The 12,424-nt window shown below is 35.8% G+C and overlaps 1 protein-coding gene across 1 annotated transcript in view; it reads left to right on the top strand.

Annotated features, from left to right (window-relative positions):
- Positions 1–11,912, top strand: part of ZNF30 (zinc finger protein 30) — a 28,660-nt gene extending 16,748 nt beyond the window's left edge. The window contains 4 exon segments of the mRNA XM_025854359.2: positions 7,265–7,298; positions 7,300–7,602; positions 7,604–8,830; positions 8,832–11,912. Of these exon segments, the coding sequence (XP_025710144.1) occupies positions 7,265–7,298; positions 7,300–7,602; positions 7,604–8,830; positions 8,832–8,943 (1,676 nt within the window). The 3' untranslated portion in view covers positions 8,944–11,912.
- Positions 11,913–12,424: the final 512 nt, after the last annotated feature.

The following is a 12,424-nucleotide window of genomic DNA, read 5'->3' as shown; positions in this document are numbered from 1 at the left end:
CCTTTATAGAAAAAAAATAAAATTCAACCCAGTATCCAAGACAAAAGTCATGAATTTCATTTAGTAGTCTTCTTACTTTAATCTCCTTTAATTTGAAAGAACTCCTTGGTCTGTCTTTGCCTTTTATGACCTTGGCATTTTTGATGAGTACATCTCTTTTGCAGATTGTTTCTCAATTTGAACAATGTTTCAGTTATTTATTCGGTGTGAACCCAGGCATTCTTACTGTATTCAGCTAGTTATAATCTTCTACTATCATTCTGATATTCAAATTGTCTCATATTTGGCAAATGGGAGCCTCTTCATGGTAGCCTGTGTCCTTTTTTACTTAAAACAAACCCTTATAATGAAATTTAGTCTTAATATGTGAGCTAGAATATGTAATTAAATGGCATTCACAACTTAGTAAAGGGAGCTCTAGTAAAGAGCAGCTCTAGTAGGATATGGAGATGTAAGTGAGGGCGAGAGATGTAGACACTGGAGTCTGCTGAGGAGAGATGGCCCAAGAGTGGCTGGGAAGGAGGAATGTCCTGGAAGAAGATGCAGTATCCTAGCAGTGAAGAGAAGGCAGGAAGAAAGAGATAGCATTCTTTTTGATAAAATGAAGATCTTTTGCAACATTTCAAATACAATTCTGTGGTTGAAAGTCATATAGTTAGGAACATGCACTAATTATTTTTCATTTAAAAAACAGAAGAAATTTAGCTTCTTTTTTGAAAAGCTGATATAAGTTCTAATAGAAAATGTTCATGTTTGATGGGAAGGGGAAAGAAAAAGGAGAGAGGGAAACAAACCATAAAAGATTCTTAAAGATAGAGAACAAACTGAGGATTGATGGAGGGAGGTGAGTGGAAGATGGGCTAGACAGGTGCTGGGTATTAAGGAGGGCACTTGTTGTGATGAGCACTGGGTGTTGTATTTAAGTGACAAATCACTGAATTCTACTCCAGAAACAATATTACACTGTATGTTAACTAAGTAAAATTTAAATTAAAAAAGAAAAGAGCAGGAAATGTTCATGTTTGAAATTTATAATTTTTTGGGCACCTGGGTGGCTCAGTCGTTAAGCGTCTGCCTTCGGCTCAGGTCATGATCCCAGGGTCCTGGGGTCGAGTCCCACATCGGGCTCCCTGCTCTGCGGGAAGCCTGCTTCTCCCTCTCCCACTCCCCCTGCTTGTGTTCCTGCTCTCGCTATGTCTCTCTCTGTCAAATAAATAAATAAAATCTTTAAAAAAAATTTATAATTTTTTCAGAGACTATTATTTGCATTTAAAATTTTTATTTAGTTTCAGTTCTGTGTCACACATTTTGATTGGCTCCCACCTATTTTTTTTAATTGAGACTAACTCTCTATTTATTCCTATAATTATTCAGGATTTGATTAGAATTGATTTTCAGAAATGGAAATTACCTGAAGAAAAGTTTTTTTTTAACACCTGTCTCGTAGCTCTTTTCTGTAGTATATATTTATCTTTGTGTATTAGTTTTTGCCATCATAAGTTATCACAAACTTGTAAATTGGTTCTGCTATAACAAATTACTACAAACTTGGTGGCTTAAGACAACAGAAATCTGCCTCACAATTCTCAAAGCCAGAAGTTTGAAATCAAGAAGTCAAGGGCATGCTGTCTCTGAAGGTTCCGGGGGAGGATCATTTTTTGCTTTTTTCTAGCTTCTGGTGGTTGCTGGTAGTCTTGGCCTTCTTTGGTTTATAGCTACATCACTCCCATCTCTGCCTCTGTTGTCACAGCATGTCCTCCTTTGTGTCTGTCTCTATGTGTCCTCTCCTTTTCTCCTAAGGACACCAGTCACTTTAGATTTAGTGCTCACACTAATCCGAAATGACCTCATATTAATGAATTACATCTATTTCCTCACCTTCTGAGGGAGGGGGAACCACCATTCAACCCTATCCACTTTGTATCTAATCAGTCTACATATATCACTTTGAGGGTTTTTTGTTTTGTTTTGTTTTGTTTTAAATAAATTGTATTGTTTTTAATGTTTCTTAATGTAAGGAAATATGCTGTTCTTAAAAGTCTGTTTTGTGTTTTGGTTTTGTATGTTGCCAACTGAATTAAAATCCACGTAAAAGTTGAAAAAGTAATATAGCAATCCTTAACACCATCACTTAGATTCACCAATTTTTAATCTTTTGCTTTGTTCTGTATCTATATATAAAAAAAGTTTTGCTGTACCACTTAAGTAAGTTGCACAAATTAACATTTCATCCCTAAATATTCAAGAATATACTAAGAAAATACATCAAAAACTAATGATGTAATGTATAGTGATTAACATAACAATAAAAAATTAAAAAAAAAGAATATACTAAGAAAAGGACATTATTCTCTATAACCACAACAAGAAAATCATTTTTTTTAACTTGCAGCACCTATGAGAGGGTCATCTTAGGCTCAAATGAACATTCAGACTAAGACTGCCTTTGATGATCTTGGCTTTAACTATTTGGAATATCACACAGCAGGAACACCAGCATGTTGTTCGTTCTATGTTCAAAATATATTATGAGTGCCATACCTTCTCACCAATTTCCACCACTAACATTCTAATCCAAACCACCATCACCCCCAGTTCGCACTACAAAATTGGCCTCCCGATGACTTTTCCTATTTTCTGAGTCCATATGCAACTTGTCTCTCAGTGGTCTTTTTTTACTGTAAACAATATTAGTAAGATAGTACACCACATACCATTTTGTCATCTAGAATGTAATGCAAGCCACATAGGTAATTTAAAATCTCCTAGTGGTGAATTTAAAAAGAAAATGGTAATTAATAATGCATTTTGTTTATTTCAATATATCCCAAATATCAGTTTTTATGTACAATCACTATAAAATTACTAATGAGATAGTTTACATTTCTCTTTGCTCTAAGTCTTCAAAATCTGGTGTGTATGTTACACTCACAGCACCTCTCAGTTCAGTTTAGTCACAGAGCTGGTGGCTACCATATTGGACAGGCTGCTCTAGAGCACTGCTTCCTTTATCTTTGCACTCATCTTCTGATTTACATGATGTTTATGAAGTGTCTTTCTTTGTCACTTTGCTTATCTTTGCCATAATGGGTAGAAAATGAAAAATTTTGAATTCTCAACTGGGTTCAATAAACGCTAAATATTTTTTAAAGATTTTATTTATTTATTTGACAGAGAGAGAGCACAAGCAGGGGGAGCGGCAGGCAGAGGGAGAAGGAGGCTCCCCACTGAGCAGGGAGCCCGATGCGGGGCTCAATCCCAGGACCCTGGGATCATGACCTGAGCCGAAGGCAGATGCTTAACCAACTGAGCTACCCAGGCGTCCCAAATGCTAAATATTTTTTAAGGCACAAATTTGATGTCTGAAGTCTTCTTTGAAACCTTAAAAGGTGATGGGTGCAATCCTTTGAGCAACACATTGAGAAAATTGAAGGACAATGTAGTAATGATTTATTTCACTACTGTATCATCTTTCTGGGCAATTCCAGCATTCTTCCACTTCCTTATTTTAAATTTTTCTTTTTTGCACACTGGGATATAATTGATAATGATGAAATAGCTTTTCAGATGATGAAACAGAAAAATGTCCCAAGGGAACATTATTCTTTTATTCTTAAAGGAAAAATAGATGATTGGTATCCCATTGTATATCTTAGTTCCATGAAAAGATCCAGTAGAACCCTATGTAACTGTAAGGTAGAAAGAAATTTATTCTTTTTTGAAAATAAGTGAATTTTTGTCTTTGGAAGGTCTTTAAGAAAGAATAAAAGTCAGAAAATATTAATTCTTACAAATAGTTAGAACTGCTTAAAAAAAAAAAACTCAAAAACTAAAACTTAATCCCATGGGCCCTGATAATTTATGGAAGGTTAAGACATGTCCCAGGAAGTATGTTTTTCTCAATTTTGTTTAACCCAGAGACAAGGAATTATATTGGTTTCACTTCTTGGTTTCCCCTACTACCTTTTAGGTCATTTTTCAGCCTTATCTGGAGGATAGAACATTATCTTCTCGGGAGCAAAATTCTCCAAATGTACACAGTTGTTGGATGTGTCATGGTTGTGTGTATATGAAAGTCATTTCAACCTTTTGAAAGTGTATTTTCTTATTTTTTTATTTGGAAAATTATTTGGATCTGTTGATAAGAATATGGTAGCACAACAGCATTTAGGACTGTAGATTATACATTTGAATGCTGTAGTATAGACAGTACTATGAGAAATATTATGATCAGGATTTCTAGTCTGCTTCTAAACCAGGATCAGAGGCTAGTAGTCAAATTCAACCAAAAGAACAGATTCCATTCCTGATCCAAAGAGCCGACAGAACCCAATATGGAGGGAATTATTCTTATTACCTAACTTGGTGATTTCTTACTTGTTTCCTGGGTTCCTAGATCTCAGAGAGGTCTTTAAAGATGTGAGTACAACATTCTCTTAAGAGTCATATCTCTGCCTTGTTGGGCCAGTATATTTTCTAAATAGAATCTGTCTAGAACCACTGCCTATCCAATTTCTTGGATACGAGTGCTATACCTTTGTGACGTGACCCAAATCTAGGGGTCCTGAACCACAGTGCTGTATAATTCTCCCCATTTTGAGGTCATCTGGTATAGTATGACGTGAAAAGCCCTGAGAGCAGAAGAAAGCAGTTCAAAATTCTCCTTTAATGGTGGTTGAAGTTTTTTGACAATAGTCAATGCCCAGATTTTCTCCTTTTTGAATGAAATGATCTAAATAGCTCTTTTTTTTTTTCTGAGAAGTTGGAGAATTGATGGGCCAAAATGATCTTAAGAGATAACAGAAATCATCCTAAAGGCAGACAGTCAGTTTAATGAGATAACATATCTGATCCAATTTTCCAGTTGACTCTTGCGTGCAAATTCAATACTTATCTGTAGGGGCCATCCCAGTGGTCTGGTTCTGGTCAAAATGCCTGTACAGCTTATCACATAACATGGAAATATTTTTTAAAGGTAAACATTTTTATCTCAGTGGGTTAAGCAGCCAACTCTTGATTTTGGCTCAGGTCATGATCTCAGGGTCCTGGGATCAAGCCCCGTGTTGGGCTCCACATTCAGCAGGGAGTTTGCTTGAGGATTCTCTCTCTCCCTCTCCTGTTCTTCCCCCAAGTCACACAGATGCATGCTCTCTCTGTAAAATAAATAAATCTTAAAAAAAAAAAATTGACCACTGGATTAGAGTGATAACAGTCCAAACCCACATTATTTAATTTTTCCCCTTGTAACTAAACAGTAATCTGTGTGGTTTTCCTCTTACTTTATTCATTTCTTTAGCAACTTGTCACGTTGTTAATCTTCATCAGAATAAAAAATATCATTATTTGTAGGAAGGTACTTTGTTACTATAGTTTCTTGTGTAAATATTTTAGTATTCTAAACTAGTACTTTTTGTTTATCTTGAAACATAGTTCCAATGAAAAGAGAAAGACAAATTATTTGACTCTTTACTAGTAGTTAAATACTTTTTCTAAGTGTGAGATTATTCAACAACAAAGATTAAAAATTATTTTTTTTCTGTTCGCTTACAGGAATTACTATGGATTCATCTTTTATCCATCCATTATCATTGATTCAGAATGTATAATCGAAAATAATCATTCATGTGTTCCTTTTGTCATTGTATTTGCCATACAGAGCTCCATAGTAAGTCTCTTCTGTTTCTTGAGAAACCTATGAGTCTTCAAAATTTACCTGACTTTTTGGCAAAGATATCTGAGGTTCATCTTGTACCTTCCCTGCCTCATTCCAGAAATTGTTTATTTCTTCAAGGATTATCTATATTATATTAATGGGTTATCAGTGAGTTATTTGTATGATATTGTCTTTTAATTATATCCTAAGTATTTCTTTTGTCTAGAGATTTATCTTTTTGTGCAATCAATTTCTGCTGTGTGCTAGCGAGTTATAGTTCAGTGCTGAATGAAATAGGGGTTGGGCCTGCTTTTTGGAGAGTGTGTTCGTTTTCTATTACTTTGTAACAAATTACCACAAATTTAGTAGCTTAAGACTATAGTCCTATGTAATCAAATAATTGTATAGATCAGTTCAGCACAGGATGGCTAAATCCAAGTATCAGCTGTGACTGCAGTTCTTTGGGGCATGGGGTCTTCTTCCAAGCTCACAGGTTACTGGCAGAATTTATTTCCTTCTCACACTTTCCATGTGGCCCGCTCTGTCTTCCAGCCAGCAACCAGCAAGTCTTGTCCATCTCACACTTTGAAGGTCTCTGACTCCCCTTCTGCCCTCAGCCAGGAGAAAGCTCTGCTTTTTAGGGCCAACCCAGATAAGCCAGGTTAATGTCTCCATCTTAAAGCAACTAATTAGTAACCTTAATTACACATCTTTTGCCATGTGATGCAACATATTCACAGGCATGATGTGGGCAAAGGTCATGAAGGCCAAAATATTTATCACAGGTAGGTTTGGGAGAAGTAAATTAAAATTTTGACAAAGAGAAATAATTATATAATTGAAAACAGATAGGAATTACAAGAAGTAAGTGTTAGAACAGAAGATAAAGACATGGACATCCTTAGACAAGGTCAGCAATTTACAGTATCCTGATAAAGTGACATTTTACCTTGAACATATATAGGATGAGAAAGATCCAGTCTGCAAACAACACATGCCAAAGAATTTTTGGGAGATGACATCACCTGCAGATGGAACCAAAAGATGAGAAAATTTGTGACACATTCCAAGTGCTGAAAGGGGAAAGTGAGGTAAATAGGGAACAAAGAAAATTATGACTTGATATGAGGCCTGATAGGTAAGTGGGGATCATATTAATGAAAGAAGCATGGGTTTTACTCTAAGTGTAAAGAGAAGCCACAGTGGGGGGAAATGAAATTTCATCTGTATCAGAAACATTTGTAAGAAATGTTAAACATATCAGTGCCCAGGAACTTGATTGCCTTGTATATTCTGATTCAGGACGTCTGGGATAATGCTGGAATATCAGTTTCTCAACAAGCTCTTCAAAGATTCTGATCCACACCTAATATCAGAAGTGAAACCTATTTTATCACCAACCTTGATATTTTAAATAAACTCTCATTAATCTCTGTATTTCTCTTTGACCTGTTTTTGATTTTTGTAAGAGTATTTTAGTATTGCCTAGGCTATTTATTTCTAGTAGATATTTTCAATGTCTCTTTTCTTCCATAGAAATCTCTATTCCTATATTTTCTCATATAGGAAAACAGAATATTTGGGGGGTTTTTTTTGTTTGTTTTCTTTCAGATTTTCAGTTGAGGGATGAGACAGCTCTAAAGAAATGCCACTATTGAGAAATGTACATCTTTTGCTCTACATCAGAGACTTCCTAACAGAGAGCAATCATGTGAATGTCAGGGATGTGGGAACACGTTTTGTCAAGGCTCGAACCTTGTTCAACATGAGAGAACACATTCTAGTGAAAAAACCTGCAAATGTAAAGAATGTGGGAAGAACTTTAGTAATGGACATCAACTCACCATACATCAGAGATTTCATATTGGTGAGAAACCTTATAAATGTAAGGAATTTGCCACCTTTTCATACCTTGTTCGACATCAGAGAATTCAAACTGTTGAGAAACTGTGAATGTAAAGAATGTGGGAAGGCTTTTATTAGAGGCTCAGGCTTTGTTAAACATGGGAGAATTCATACTGGTGAGAAACCATATGAATGTAAGGAATGTGGGAAGACCTCTAGTAATAACCATCAATTTACTATACATCAGAGTATTCATACTGTTAAGACACCCTATGAATGTGGGAAATGTGGAAAAGCTTTTTATAGTAGCTCATACCTTGTTCAACATCAAAAAATCCATAAAGGTGAGAAACCCTATGAATGTAAGGAATGCGGGAAAGCTTTTATAGTGTATGGAAAACTTTGGCATCAGACTATTCAGACTGGTGAAAAACCTTTTGTACGTAAAGAATGTGGGAAGGCCTTCAGTACCTTCTCATACCTGGTTCAACATCAGCGAATTCACACTGGTGAAAAACCCTATGAATGTAAAGAATGTGGAAAGGCCTTCAGTAGTAGCTTACCCCTGGTTAAACATCAGAGAATTCATACTGGTGAGAAACCCTATGAATGCAAGGAATGTGGGAAGACCTTTACTGTGTATGGACAACTTACTCGATATCAGAGTATTCATACTGGTGAGAAACCTTTTGAATGTAAGGAATGTGGGAAGGCCTTTAGACTTAGTTCATTTCTTAATGCACATCTGAGAATTCATTCAGGGGTAAAGCCCTACGAATGCAAGGAATGTGGGAGGGCCTTTAGTCCTGCCTTATACCTTGTTCAACATGAAAGACTTCATACAGGTGAGAAACCGTATGAGTGTAAAGAGTGTGGCAAGGCCTTTAGCACTGGCTCATACCTTGTTCAACACCAGAGGATTCATACCGGTGAGAAACCCTATGAGTGTAAGGAATGTGGAAAGGCTTTTATTAGTTACCATCAATTTACTGTACATCAAAGGGTTCATACTGGTGAGAAACCCTATGAATGTAAGGAATGTGAGAAGGTCTTTAGAGTACATGTACATCTTACACAACATCAGAAAATTCACATTGATGTGAAACCCTATAAATGCAAGGAATTTGGAAAAACTATTGGTTGTGCCTCCTACCTTGTACAACATGGAAGAATTCATACTGGTGAGAAACCTTATGAATGTTAGGAATGTGGAAAGGCCTTTACTGTGTATGGACAACTTATTGGACATCAGAGTGTTCATACTGGTGAGAAACCCTTTGAATGTAAGGAATGTGGCAAGACCTTTAGACTTAATTCATTCCTTAGTGAACATCAGGATACACACTGGTGAGAAACCCTTTAAATGCAGAAAACGTGGGAAGCCCTTTAGATATAGTTCAGCCCTTAAAGTACATCAGAGAAACCATATGCATGTAAAACCCTAAAAATTTAAGGAATTTGGGAAGTCCATTATGTATGGCTTAAACATTGTTCAGCGTCAGAGAGTTTATGCTAATGAGAAACATGGATGTTAAAAATCTTGGTAGGCCTTTAGAAAATATTCTCCTATTAGAGAATTCATAATGGAATTCAGAAAACATAAAGCCTTTGTCATTCTTGTGTTTATAATATTTGAATCCGAATATTCTGGATTGGCCAGTTCAGAAAAGGTGGGAGACATTAATACAGCACTGATAGCATGAAAGTTTATATGACATATTCTAATATGGTTGAATGAACTAGTGAATAAAAAAACCTTCCACTACTCTTAAATCATTGCTAAACTTCAGATAATCCATCCTGATTTTTAAAAAAACAGTTAATATATGTTGGAAAGTCTGCCATAGCACAGATGTCAGTTCTTGTCATTGTCATGCCACCACCATCAACCTATTTGACATTAGGCACCTTATTTTTTATTTCAGGGCATTGCTTCAAAATGGTGGTTATAGAACCTATGTACTTGTAAAAACCTATGCTCAATATTTATTAATTTTATTATTAGCATTTTTTTAAAGATTTTATTTATTTATTTGAGAGAGAGAATGAGAGATAGAGAGCACGAGAGGGAGGAGGGTCAGAGGGAGAATCGGACTGCCCGCTGAGCAGGGAGCCCGATGCGGGACTCGATCCCGGGACTCCAGGATCATGACCTGAGCCGAAGGCAGTCGCTTAACTGACTGAGCCACCCAGGTGCCCTATTATTAGCATTTTTTATTTTTAATTTTTTAAAGATTTTATTTATTTATTTGACAGAGAGAGACACAGCAAGAGAGGGAACACAAGCAGGGGGAGTGGGAGAAGCAGGCCTCCCGCAGAGCAGGGAGCCCGATGTGGGGCTTGATTCTAGGACCCTGGGATCACGACCTGAGCTGAAGGCAGATGCTTAACTGACCAAGCCATCCAGGCGCCCCATTAGCATTTTTTTAAACTGGTAGTGAAATTTTGAGAGTAAGACCCTACAGGAGTAGTTAATTTAGATATACCCTTATATTTGTGTATCCATTTGAGAATTTTAGATAAATCTTTCTGGATAAAACTTTGTAGAAAAAAAGAAACATGAGAGGATATTCATTTAGAACTTATCTGTTAAGTTGAATCAAACAATTCTTGAAAGATACCCAGCCTTTTAATGTGTATGAAGTTATTGAGAATAACCTATAATCCACATTCTTTGTCCAAAATTCAAGATAAGTTCAAAATTAATAATAAGATAGAATAATGCCCACTTGGAAATTTCTTTTACAACTTTTTTTTTCATAGACATTTCAAAATAGAGAAAAGTTGAAAGAATAGCAAAATTGCCACCATCTTTGTAACATTTTGCCTTATTTATTTTATCTCTATATTCTTATCTCTCCATGTGTACATGTTTATTTCTACACGTAAGAGGAAGTTGTAGGCTTTACTCCTAAATATTAGCCTTTTACTCTTGAGCCCCACCTTTTTTACATGATTTTTTGGGAAAAATCCAAGGGAGTTGTATTAGAGAATGCCTCACATTCTGTATTTGTTTCCTCACGCTGTCACCTAACTTGTTCCTCTACCCAGATTTTTTCCATATTGGAGGTTACACAGATTTCACTGGGTTCTGAAAAACACTTCCAAGGTAATGCGGCATTTTTTATAAACACACAACATCAGGTTTTCCCATAATTAATAATACTAAGTGTTGCAACTTTGATAGGGTAGTCACTGCTGGAGGTTTCCATTGTACAGCTTCTTTTGCAATTAATGAGCTGAATAGTGATAGTTTTAACATCTCAATTTGGGAAGTGATTACATGTATGCATAAGTTTGGGATTAAAGAGAAAACCAAAAATTATGAAATTACGGTTTACTCAGAGAAGATAATAATGAGATGCCTGTGTATCAGAAATTTTGATATGAGGCCCGAACTGTAATTGGAACATTAATTTTATTTAAAAATATATTTATTTATTTATTTATTTTGAGAGAGCACACACATGTGAGCATGAGCAGGGGTGAGGGGCAGAGGGAGAGGGAGAAGCAGACTCCACACTGAGCAGGGAGCCGGATACAGGGCTCGATCCCAGAACCCTGGGATCACGATCTGAGCCGAAGGCAGATGCTTAACTAACTGTGCCACCCAGGTGTCCCCAATTTTAAAATTAATGTTATTTTATGTTATTAATGTTATTTAAAATTAATGTAATTTAAAAATTAGGTGCCCCTAATTTTAAAATTAATGTTATCTTAAAATTAATGTTCCAGGGGCACCTGGGTGGCTCAGTTAGTTAAGCATCTGCCTTCGGCTCAGATCGTGATCCCAGGGTCCTGGGATTGAGCCCCTCATCGGGCTCCCTGCTCAGCGGAGAGCCTGCCTCTCCCCCTCCTTTCCACTTGTGCTCTCTCTCACTGTCTCTCTCAAATAAATAAATATATTAAAAATAAAATAACAAAATTAATTAGAAACTTATTGTCACAGTGTATGCAATTAATAAAGGTGTTAAAGGAAGGGACAATCATACACATTTGTTCTAGGACCATTTCTTGAAACGAATTCTCTCCCTCCATTGAGTTACTTTTTGAAAATCAGTAGACTGCATAACATTTATTTCCGAATACTCTTATATACTATTGTACCATGTGTCTATTCTAACAATACCAGAGTATTGATTACTGCACACTTCAAAACTGCTACTGCTTTGTTGAAAGTCTTTTTCAGTTACATATTTTAAAATCAGCTTGTCAATTGCTAAGGGGGAAAATGGGAGGATTATAATATGGATTGTATTGAATCTATAGATCAATATGGAGATAATTCACATCTGAACACTATTGAGTCCACCAATTCATGAACATCTGTTTCTTTTTATTTAGGTCTTTAATTTCTCTTAGCAATGCTGGGTAATGGTCAGTCTTCCTCATATTTTGTTAAACTTACTCTTAAGTATGTTGTAATTCTTGATGTTATAAATTCTGTTGTTAAATATATGTAATATACATAAATACTTTATATATATAACAATTTATAACAAATGATTATATACAACAATATATAACAAATGAATGAATATACATACATATGTACACACATATTGCTCATTTGTTTTTATTGTTGAGTAGTAGTCCTTATGGGTGAACCACAATCTGTTTATCCATTCACCAGATGATAGCAGTTTGGGTTGTTTCCAGGTTTTGGCAATCATGAATAAAGGCACTGTTTGTACTTTTGTGTGGACATTTTCATTTCTTTAGGTAACCTAGGAGTAGAGGTGCTGTCATATGGTAACTACATGTTTTTAACTTTACAAGAAATTACCAAACTATTTTCCAAAGTGACTGTATTATTTTACATTCCCAACATCAATGTATGAAAGTTCCAGTTATTACACTGTTGTTAGCACTTGGTATTGTCAGTTTGTTTTTGTTTTCAGTTACTCTAATAGGTGTCTGATGGTA

Source organism: Callorhinus ursinus, unplaced genomic scaffold (genome assembly GCF_003265705.2).
Source record: "Callorhinus ursinus isolate GAN/ISIS: 27379988/994484 unplaced genomic scaffold, GSC_fseal_2.0 scaffold61, whole genome shotgun sequence".
Lineage (NCBI taxonomy): Eukaryota > Metazoa > Chordata > Mammalia > Carnivora > Otariidae > Callorhinus > Callorhinus ursinus.
Note: the sequence above shows the minus strand (reverse complement) of the source record. Positions and strands in the feature narration are given on the sequence as shown.